Source organism: Hemiscyllium ocellatum, chromosome 12, assembly GCF_020745735.1.
Source record: "Hemiscyllium ocellatum isolate sHemOce1 chromosome 12, sHemOce1.pat.X.cur, whole genome shotgun sequence".
In the NCBI taxonomy this organism is placed as follows: domain Eukaryota; kingdom Metazoa; phylum Chordata; class Chondrichthyes; order Orectolobiformes; family Hemiscylliidae; genus Hemiscyllium; species Hemiscyllium ocellatum.
Window position 1 is genome coordinate 68,232,877 of NC_083412.1, and position 12,082 is coordinate 68,244,958.

The window sequence follows — 12,082 nt, forward strand, 5'->3', positions numbered from 1 at the left end:
TGTGCAGCCAGAAGTCGTGGTGCACATTGGCACCAACGACATAGGTAGGAAGAGGGGTGGGGAGGTCATTCAGGAGCTCAGGGAGTTAGGCTGGAAGCTAAAAGCTAGGACGGACAGAGTCATCATCTCTGGGTTGTTGCCGGTGCCACGTGACAGTGAGGCAAGGAATAGGGAGAGAGTGCAGTTGAGCACGTGGCTGCAAAGATGGTGTAGGAGGGAGGGCTTCAGGTATTTGGACAATTGGACTGCATTCTGGGGAAGGTGGGACCTGTACAAGCAGGAAGGGTTGCACCTGAACCAGAAGGGCACCAATATCCTGGGAGGTAGGTTTGCTGGCACTCTTCGGGGGGGGTTAAACTAATTTGGCAGGGTGATGGGATCTGGACTTGTAGTCCAGCAAATAGGTTAGCTGTTTTTCAGGATGTCCAAGAATGTAGGGAGGCAGCGAAGAAGGTAGCACTGACAGGGAATTCTTGCGGACACAGAGATGGGTTCAAGTGTGTATACTTCAACGCAAGGAGTATCAGAAATAAGGAAGATGAACTTAAGGCGTGGATTGGTACTTGGGACTACGATGTTGTGGCCATCACAGAAATGTGGATAGAAGAGGGACAGGAATGGTTGTTGGAGGTTCCTGGTTACAAATGTTTCAGTAAGATTAGGGAGGGTGATAATAAAGGAGGGGGTGTGGCGTTGCTAATTAGAAATGGTATAATGGCTGCAGAAAGGCAGTTCAAGGGGGATCTGCCTTTGGAGGTAGTATGGGCTGAAATCAGAAATAGGAAAGGAGCAGTCACCTTGTTGGGTGTTTACTATAGGCCCCCCAATAGCAGCAGAGATGTGGAGAAACACATTGGGAAACAGATTTTGGAAAGGTGCAGAAGCCACAGGGTAGTAGTCATGGGCGATTTCAACTTCCCAAATATTGATTGGAAGGTCTTTAGATCAAGTAGATAGGACGGGACAGTGTTTGTGCAGTGTGTCCAGGAAGCTTTTCTAACTCAGTATGTCAGGGTAGCTCAGTAGATTGTCCGACTTTCACCTTGGTTATGGAGAGAGATAGGTGCGTGCAATAGGGTAGGTTTTACAATTGGGGGAAGGGTAAATACGATGCTACAAGACAGGATCTGAGGAGCATAAGTTGGGAGCATAGGCTGTCAGGGAAGGATGTCGTTGAAATGTGGAAGTTTTTCAAGGAACATGTCCTTGATACGTGTGTACCTGTCAGGCAGGAAAGAGATGGTCGTGTGAGGGAACCTTGGTTGACGAGGGAGGTTGAATGCCTAGTAAAGAGGAAGAAGGAGGCTTACATAAGGTTGAGGAAACAAGGTTCAGACAGAGCATTGGAGGGATACAGGATAGCCAGGAGGGAGCTGAAGAAAGGGATTAGGAGAGCTAAGAGAGGGCATGAAAAATCTTCGGTGGGTAGGATCAAGGATAACCCCAAAGCCTTTTATGCGTTTGTGAGAAACATGAGAATGACGAGAACGAGGGTAGGTCCGATCAAGGGCAGTAGTGGGAGACTGTGTATTGAGTCGGAAGAGATAGGAGAGGTCTTGAATGAGTACTTTTCTTCAATATTTACAAATGAGAGGGACCATATTGTTGAAGAGGAGAGTATGAAATGGACTGGTAAGCTAGAGGAGATACTTGTTAGGAAGGAAGATGTGTTAGGCATTTTGAAAAACTTGAGGATAGACAAGTCCCCCGGGCCTGACGGGACATATCCTAGGATAATGTGGGAAGCAAGAGAGGAAATTGCAGAGCCATTGGCAATGATCTTTTCATCTTCACTGTCAACAAGGGTGGTATGAGGGGACTGGAGAGTGGCGAATGTTGTGCCCCTGTTCAAAAAAGGGAATAGGGATAACCCCGGGAATTACAGGCCAGTTAGTCTTACTTTGGTGGTATGCAAAGTAATGGAAAGGGTACTGAGGGATAGGATTTATGAGTATCTGGAAAGCCACTGCTTGATTAGGGACAGCCAGCATGGATTTGTGAGGGGTAAGTCTTGCTTTACAAGTCTTATTGAATTCTTTGAGGAGGTGACCAAGCATGTGGATGAGGGTAGAGCAGTGGATGTAGTGTACAAGGATTTTAGTAAGGCATTTGATAAGGTTCCCCATGGTAGGTTTATGCGAAAAGTCAGGAAGCATGGGATAGTGGGAAATTTGGCCAGTTGGATAGAGAACTGGCTAACCGGTCGAAGTCAGAGAGTGGTGGTAGATTGTAAATATTCAGCCTGGAGCCCAGTTACAAGTGGAGTTCCGCAGGGATCAGTTCTGGGTCCTCTGCTGTTTGTAATTTTTATTAATGACTTGGAAGAGGGAGTCGAAGGGTTGGTCAGTAAATTTGCAGATGATATGAAGATTGGTGGAGATGTGGATAGTGAGGAGGGCTGTTGTCAGCTGCAAAGGGACTTAGATATGATGCAGTGCTAGGCTGAGGAGTGGCAGATGGAGTTCAACCCTGTCAAGTGTGAGGTTGTCCATTTTGGAAGGACAAATACGAATGCGGAATACAGGGTTAACGGTAGGGTTCTTAGTAAGGTGGATGAGCAGAGGGATTTTGGGATCTATGTTCATAGCTCTTTGAAAGTTGCCACTCAAGTGGATAGAGCTTGTTAGAAGGCCTATGGTGTATTAGCATTCATTAGTAGAAGGATTGAATTCAAGAGTCGTGAGGTAATGTTGCAGCTGTACAGGACCTTGGTAAGGCCACATTTGGAGTACTGTGTGCAGTTCTGGTCACCTCACTTTAGGAAAGATGTGGAAGCTTTGGAGAGTGTGCAGAGGAGATTTACCAGGATGTTGCCTCGAATGGAGAATTGGTCGTACAAGGATAGGTTGAGAGTGCTAGGCCTTTTCTCATTGGAACGGCGAAGGATGAGGGGTGACTTGATAAAGGTTTATAAGATGATCAGGGGAATAGATAGAGTAGACCGTCAGAGACTTTTTCCCGTGTACAACAGAGTGTTACAAGGGGACATAAATTTAAGATGAAGGGTGGAAGGTAAAGAAGGGATGTCAGGGGTAGGTTCTTTACCCAGAGAGTGGTGGGGGCATGGAATCCGCTGCCTGTGGGAATGGCAGAGTCAGAATCATTGGTGACCTTTAAGTGGCAATTGGATAGGTACATGTTTAGGTGATTAAGCTAGGACAAATGTTCGGCACAACATCGTGGGCCAAAAAGCCTGTTCTGTGCTGTATTGTTCTATGTTCTATGTTCTATTTAAGCAGCATGCAGGGAATAAAAATGCTGATGTCTGCATATGATGGCCATGGGTTTTGCTGACCTCAAAAACCACCTCACTATGAGATTTATTTACTTCCATAACAAGAAAGTGAACTCTCTTGAAATACAACTCATTTCAATGTCATGTTATAGGAATTTGCATGTGAAGTTGTAGTGATGTCACTAAGTAACCAGTCACAATTTGAAAAATTCTCACAGACAGGAAAACGGGCAATGAAAGGCTTTAAAATCAATCACTTCATCAAAGTTTTACACAAAGTGAAGCAAATGTTGGGACATACACATAGAATTAAGGCAGAAGCTGAAATATCCATGCAAGTTTTTAAAAACAACTTAGGTTCAAGGATTTTGTTTAAAGATCTACCAATAGCTTATCATAAGTTGGCGGCATGGTGGCACAGTGGTTAGCACTGCTGCCTCTCAGCGCCAGATGACCTGGGTTCAATTCCCGCCTCAGGTGACTGTCTGTGTGGAGTTTGCACGTTCTCCCCGTGTCTGTGTGGGTTTCCTCCCACAGTCCAAAAATGTGCAGGTTAGGTGAATTGGCCAAGCTAAATTGACTGTAGTGTTAGGTGAAAGGGTAAATGTAGGGGAATGGGTTGCGGGTCGGTGTGGACTTGTTGGGCCGAAGGGCCTGTTTCCACACTGTAAGTAATCTAATCTAAATCTGCCAATTTCCACCATTCTGCTAATATACAGAGGAACCTTGCTTATCTGAATTTCAGATTATCAAAAAAAGATCTCAATGTACATCAAAAAGGAATGTGTATTCAATTTACCTGGACTGACGAACATGTGGAAACACTGACAAAAGCAAAGAAATACAAGCATCTCAAGCAAGAGTGACTGGATTTTCTAAACCTAAGGGTTAGTTACACAGTCCTTTGTAAAAGTAAATGCTTTATTCCCATCAGAGGAAGCAAACGCATCACAAAACTGAATTCAGCAGAAACTGACAAATGCTCTTGTGATTGTAGAAGCTGTTCAAGACCTTGCTTAATGCTGGAACTTCATATATTTATGAGATGGTAAGGGCTCAGTTCTTCTCAGTTTAACTTGCAATTTGCAGAATGCAAAGATTAGTTTGTTAAAATAGCAGACTCATTGAAATTATAGATTTAAACAAACTCCCCAATAGAGCAAAATGTTAGATCAGTATGACTTCCCTTGTTTAAAGTCAAATCAATTATCTGAATAATCAATTATTCTAATGAAATACTGCCCACCTGTCTCATTCAGATAATCGAGGCTCCACCGTAAATTAATTCTTAAAATTTATTAATCAATCAGAATAATCTGATTGGTTATTCAGCAAGAGTTACTGCTAAAACCAGCATGACATATCCAGTTGCACCTCACAGAACATGACATAACTTTTTATGGGGTCCTCAACAGCAATGTAAAGTAGAAAATAATTTTGTTTGGCACTAGTTCAACATCAGAAGCCCTAAAAATTCTGGAACCAGCAAAAATGGTCATAGAATATTGAAAGAAGTACGAGGCACAGGTACTGAAAAGATTGAAATCAGCAGCAGGTACTCTGCCCTCTTTGTCCGCAAAACCCCTGGAAAGATCAGAAAACATTAAGAAAGGCAACTAAGGGAGATCTTCTACATGTAAAGAAGGAAATGGGAAGACTCTGAGGTTAGGGGCTCAGAAATAAAGGATGAAAGTTATTCCATTAATCAGTTTATGAGCAAGGAGCAAATCTACCCAGGTCTATGCTGTTTCAAGGGTAGACACTGAAACAAAACAAAATAAACTGGATTGGACATGTATTCTACTCAGGGCAACTAATTGCTACTTTTAATGTTTAATGGTCAAGGTTTGTCAATAAAAGTCTGATTGCTCCCTCACTGAGAGGCATGGTTATTTGAAAGGCAATGTCACATCAACGTTAAAGACCAGGATTATCTCCAAATAGAGATTGATTAATAACACAAACTTTTCATGCTAAAATTATTTGATTTTAAATGCCCTTTATCTGTGTTTAATAGAGTGGTAAATGCCTCATAACAATGCCTCAGGCTTGTTAACACCACCAATGTATGTAGTTCCATTTTACAAACGGTTTACCACAGGGTAACCTGAAGCTCCTTTTACTAAATGATTAACAATTTTTGTTCCATTGTCAATTTTTCTTTGGCTAACCATTTCTCTTTTTTTTTGTCATTTTGGATTATGTTTCTACATACTGGGATCAACTCACTTCTTTTGTATATGCCTCCTTTTAAAATTTTTTTTTCACGATTGTCTATGGATCACCCATGGCAAGGTACATTATTTGGTCAAACTTGGGGCATGCCAACCGGGTTTAGGCACTGCCCATCACGATTATTTTGGCAGAAAATCATCAAGAACACGGGGACTCTTTGAAGTGCAGTGGGATTCCAGCTTTGTACACATGACTTCCAGGTATCTTTGCAGTGGCCTTGCAGCACCAACTGCCACCCAATACACTCTTTTAGATATGGAAATTGCAATGTTATATCACAAATAGGGCTCTAGAACTGGGCAATGATTGCAAAGAACCTTTATGTCTCATGTGAGGAAAGCAGAAATCAAACTATAGTAAATAAGAAATTGTTCAGTGACATACCTTTGGAAGTAGCGTTCTTCTTCTCCTTCAAAGAAATCTTGCTGAAACTCTCCCACTGTGTGGGCGAAGCGAGCAGAGCAGGGAAGCTTCTTTGGTTTGTAACAGAACCAGGGCTCCCCAGTCTTGGGGTCAGTAAAGTTACAGAATGATTTAGATTGAGGCAAACAAAGATTACACACAGTAGTCTCGGAGGCATTTCCTGATTTGAAAGCACTTTTAAAATATATTCTCTCTGGCTGTTCCTCACGTAGCCTTTTAAGTGCTTGGATCCCTTCACTGGGATGAACCAATAAAACAAAAGCTTTAACTTTCCCCGGCCAAAGTAATTTAAAATTGATACGATAAATTCCATTTTCATTGTCTATAACAGTTCCTGCTGAACCAGCTCTTAAAGCTGGGGTGTGGATCCGAGCTTGGAGATAGTCACCCCCATATTGCTTTGGGTAGCCATCAAAATCTCTCATCTGCAGCATCACTTGTAGCTGATCTCCCACATAGAAAGTCTTTGCAGAATTTAAAATGACAAAGCGAACACGTGCTGGGTTGCTGCTTTTCTGAAAGGGCACAGCAGAGTCGGGGGGTTTTGGCCATTCGATCATTTTCATAAGGAATGTTCCCTCTGACCTTTCTTCAGGGGTGAAGCTGTGATTCTGGTAGCCACATTGCAATAGCCTGTCTGTCCAAGGTGCCTGCTCTTCAATGTGTTCCTTTGTTGACTTTGATGCTGAAGATGGGTATCTTTTCTTACTTTGCTCTCGTCTAGATGCTGAATATTTATTATGCTGTGAATAGGAAGGAAATTTTTTAAACAAATATGTTCTATATCCTGCTTCCATTTGTCATTTTCAATTGTAATCTTTCCACTTGTTAAAGAGAAAAAGCAAGAAAGCTAAAAAGAGTAGTTTAGGCCTTAGATATTTTTTGGACTTTTGGCACAGAGTGTGACATACTTTTAAATTTGGAAAGCTTGTCATTTTCTGATATTGTGATTATGAATGAGAGTCTGGCCTGACACCAGTTATACCAATACTCTGAGCTGGGACTGTGGGTTCCTTGGGATGGGATGTTGTAGGGCAAGAAATAACGCAAAACACGCTCCAGCAAATTGGTGGCTTTGGAGAGATGGGAGATGGAATACTTGATGTAGAATTCTAAGCTGTAGAGCCATCTGAGTAGCAACAATATTTATATGACATATTATAACAAAGATGAGAAGGCCTGAGTACCAACCCCTTGTACTTTGATTGAACCTTGCCACCCATTCTCTTCATTATTCTCGTCTAAATGTCTGTCCAATAATCCACGATGACGGATGAATCACTAAAATGTCTCAGTAGAGTCTTGTCTTAGATAACAGAACATAGTAGATTATACTCCAGTAAATATATACAGGTAACAGTAACTCTTAGGCACATTAACTACCACAGCAAGAAGTAGGTAAGAACTGTATGGCTCACAAGAAGACAATGCAAGTCTCCAACTGCTGTCAGTCTAAAATGCTAAAATGGCCCAAACAGGTTGATGCTTCAGCATTAGCTGCATTAAGTATGAGATTGCTCAAAGCCTCAGTTTATCTTGAATTGATTTTTTTATTTCCATTCATTTATACAACAGCCCAGTTCAGTTTCTGATCAGTGGTAAGCCCTAGAACATTTAAAGAGAATTTGACAATGGGTAATGCCCTTAATTGACAATAGGTGATATTTTGATTAACTTTTGTTTGCGATGGTCTTTGTCTGCCACTTGTCACTCATCAGGCCAAGTTTGGATGTTGTCCAGGTCTTGCGACACTGATCCTTTAGTATCTGTGGAGTTTCAAGTGGTACTGAACATTATGCAATCATCAACAAATGTCCCTAATTCTGGGTTTATGATGGAAGTAAGGTTATTGATGAAGAATCTGTACATGATTGGGCCTAGGACACTATCCTTAAGAACTTCTGCAATGATGTCCTGGAAGTGAGATTATTGACGTCCAATAAAAACCATTTTCCATTTTGCTAGATATGACTCCATTTACATTGGCTCCTTAGACTTACACCTTTGAAATTTGTAGCTTCTGATACCCAAAAGGACAGGGCAGCAGATGCATGTTAACACTCGCGCCCGCAAAAACGTTCTCCTCCAAACATACATTCTGATTTGAAACTACATCGTTGTTCCTTCACCATTGCTAGGCTTAAATCATTTAACTCCCTCCATTTTGACAGTGTTGGTGGATTGCAATGACTCAAGAGGGCAATTAACTGCCACCTTCTGGGCAACTGTGGATGGACAATAAATACTTGGCAAAATCCTGCAACACACAGATCTCTAGCATTAGGCTGAAAATTCAAGTACACAGACAGTCACTGAGCTGGACAAAAACAGACCAGCGTTTGAAGAAGCTTGAATCAATTAGGGATTGTCAGCATAGTTTTGTGTGAGGGAAATCATGTCTCACGAATTTGATTGGGTTTTTGAGGAAGTAACCAATAAGATTAATGAGGGCAGAATGGTAGACATTGTTTACTTGGACTTTAAGTAAAGCCTTAGACAAAGTTCCACACTGTCGACTAATTAGTAAAGTTAGATCACATAGGATGCAGGGTGAGCTTGCCAGTTGGAAACAAAATTGGTTCAATGACAGGAGACAGAGAGTGATGGTGGGATTGTTGTTTTTCCGACTGGAGGCCTGTGACCAGTGGTGTTTCACAGCGACTGGTGCTGGGCCCACTTTTGTTTGTCATTTACATAAATGAATTCAGTCAGAATATAGAAAGCGTAGTTAGTAAGTTTGCAGATGACACCAAGTTTATAGCAGATAGTGAGGAAGGTTATCTAAGGTTACAAAGAGATCTTGATCAAGAATAGGGAGGATGAACATGTGGCTTGAGGGATGGTGTAGGAGGGAGGAGTTCAGATTTATGGGACATTTGGACCAGTTCTGGGGTAGGTGGGACAATTACAAATTGGATGGTGGACACCTGAACCAGACTGGAACTAATGTCCTTGGTGGAGTTTTTGCTACTGCTGTTGGAGAGTTTTTAAACTAATGTGGCAGAAGGTTGGGAACCAGAAGAGAAGACAAGTAGACAGTGAGGTGGAGACTGGAGACTGTAAGAATCATGACATTAGCATTACCAAGGGGAAGAGTAGGCAGAGCGAAGATGAACGTAAAAAAAACTGGTGACCTGAAGTTAATGCAAAGAGTATAGTGTGTAAGGCAGATGAACTTAGGGCTTGGATTGGTGCCTGGGAGTATGACATTATTGTGATCGCAGAGACTTGGTTGAAGGAAGGGCATGAATGGCAACTAAATGTTCCAGGATCTAGATGCTTCAGATAGGAGAGGGAGGAAAGTAAAAGGGCGGGGAGGAGTTGCGTTGCTGCTCAGGGATGATATCACGGCTGTCCTAAAGGAGGACACTATGGAGGGCTTGAGCAGTGAGGCATTGTGAATAGAGCTGGAAATAAGAAGGGTGTAGTTACATTGTTGGGGAGGTACTGCAGGTTTCCCAACAGTGAGCGTGAGGTAGATGAGCAAATAGGTAAACAGATTATGGAAAGATGTAGATACAACAGGGTGGTGGTGATGGGAGATTTTAATTTTCCCAAAATTGACTGGGATACACTTAGTGTCAGAGATCTGGACAGGACAGAATTTGTAGGGAGCATCCATTAAAATTTTCTAGAGCAGTATGTCAGTAGTCCAACTAGGAAAGGGGCCATATTGGACCTAGTGTTGGGGAATGGGCCAGGCCAGGTGGTAGAAGTTGCAGTGGCGGATTTCTTTGGGAATAGTGAGTTCTCTGTAAGTTATAGAATGTTCGTAGACAAAGATGAGAGTGTGCCTAAGGGAAGAGTACTAAACTGGGTCAAGGCCAATTATATCAACATTTAGCAGGAGCAGGGAAATGTGGATTGGAGGCAGCAATTTGAAGGGAAGTCCACAAATGTTATGTAGGAGGCTTTCAAAGATAGGTTGAAGATAGTGCAGGATAGGCATTTTCCTTTGAAAACAAGGGATAGGAAAGGCAAGATTTGTGAACCATGGATAACAGGAGACATGTGACTAACCAAGAGGAAAAGGGAAGCATACATAAGGTCCAGGCAGCTAAGAACAGAACAGTCCTTAGAGGACCAATCTTAAACGAGAAATCAAGTGGGTTAAAAGGGGTAATGAAATAACTTTAGTGAGCAGAATTAATGAGAATCCTAAGGCCTTTTATTCATATATTAGAAGCAAGAGTGTGACTAGAGAAAGGCTTGGTCCACTAAAAGATAAGGAAGGAAGGTTGTGTGTCGAACCTAAGAAAATGGGTGAGATTCTCAATGATTACTTTGCATCAGTGTTCACTGGGGAGAGGGGCATGATGAATATTGAGATTAGAGATAGAAGTTTATTTACTCTGGATCACATTGACATAAGGAGGGAAGATGTGTTGGGAGACTAAGAATATTAAGATGGACAAAACCCCAGGACCAGAAGGGATCTATCCCAGATTGCTGAGGGAGGCAAGAGAGAAAATAGCTGGGGCCCTGACAGATATCTTTGTAGCGTCCTTAAACACAAGTGAAGTGCCAGAGGAATGGAGGGTTGCTAATGCTGTCCCCCTGTACAAGAAGGGTAGTAGGAATATTCCAGGTAATTACAGACCAGTGAATATGATGTCAGTGATGGGAAAGTTGTTGGAGAAGGTACTGAGGAATAAAATCTATTATATTTGGATAAGTATGGGCTTATCATGATAGGCAACATGGTTTTTTTGTGGGGGAGATTGTGCCTTACAAACTTAATAGAGTTCTTTGAGAAAACGACCAAGTTGATAGATGAAGGTAGGGCTCTAGATGTCATATACATGGACTTTAGTAAGGCATTTGATAAGACACCCCATGGTAAACTAATGGAGAAAGTGAAGTCACATGGTGTGCAGAGTATTCTAACTAGGTGGATAAAGAACTAGTTGAGCAACAGGAGACAGAGAGTGGTAGTTGAAGGGAGTTTCTCGAAATGGAGAAAGGTGACCAGTGGTGTTCCACAGGGGTCAGTGCTGGGGCCACTGTTGTTTGTGATATACATAAATGATCTGGAAGAGGCCATTGTTGGTTTTTACCAGTAAGTTTGCAGATGACATCAAGATTGGTGGAGTAGCAGAAAACATAGGGGACTGTCAAAGAATATAGGAGAATATAGATAGATTGGAGAGTTGGGCAGGGAAGTGGCCGATGGAGTTCAATCTGGGCAAATGTGAGGTGATACATTTTGGGAAGTCTAATTCTAGAGCAAACTATACCGTAAACGGAAGAGCCTTGGGTAAAAATGATGAGCAGAGAGATCAGGGAGTTCAGGTCCATTATATCCTGAAGGTGGCTACACAGGTAGATAGAGTGGTCAAGAAGGTATATGGTATGCTTGCCTTCATTGGACGGAATATTGAGTATAAGAGCTGGCAAGTTATGTTAAAATTGTACAAGACTTTGGTTCAGCTGCAACTGGATTACTGTGTACACTTCTAGTCGCCACATTACCAAAAGGGTGTGGGCACTTTGGAGAGGGTGCAGAGAAGGTTTATGAGGATGTTGCCTGGTATGCAAGGTGCTAGATTTGAAGAGAAGCTGAGCAGGTTAGGATTGTTTTCATTAGAAAAAAGGAGATTGAGGGGGGAACCAAATTGAGGTCTACAAAATCATGAAGGGTATAGACAGAGTGGAGAGAGATAAGGTTTTTCCCACGGCGAAGGATTCAATAACAAGAGGTCACACATTCAAGGTAAGAGGTGAAAGATTTAAGAGGGATACATGCGGAAAATACTTTACACAGAGGGTGGTAGGTGCCTAGAATGCATTGCCAGAAGAGGTAGCAGAGACAGGCACGGTAGATTCATTTAAGGTGCACCTGGACAGATGCATGAGTAGGTGGGGAGCAGAGGGATACAGATGCTTAGGAATTGGGCGACAGGTTTAGGGGGTCGATTTGAATTGGCACAGGCTTGGACAGCTGAAGGGCCTGTGCCTGGGCTGTAAACTTTTCTTTGTTCTTTGTTCTTTGTTACCAATTAGGTAAATGGAGTAAAGAGTAGCAAATAGAGTTTAAATTCGATAAATGCAAAGTATTGCATTTTGGTAAAACAAACAAAGACAAGACTTTCACAGTTAAAATTAGGGCTTTGGACAGTGATGGAGTACAGAGATATAGGGATTCAAGTTCATAATTCTTTGAACTTTGCATCATTTACAGTTAGGGTG

General features: G+C 42.1%; 1 protein-coding gene across 1 annotated transcript in view; it reads right to left on the minus strand.

Moving 5' to 3' along the window:
- Positions 1 to 12,082, minus strand: part of LOC132820602 (NXPE family member 3-like) — a 46,818-nt gene that overhangs the window by 29,759 nt on the left and 4,977 nt on the right. The window contains exon 2 of the mRNA XM_060832806.1: positions 5,855 to 6,636. Coding sequence (XP_060688789.1) covers positions 5,855 to 6,636 — 782 coding nt within the window. The remainder of the gene's footprint in view (positions 1 to 5,854; positions 6,637 to 12,082) is intronic.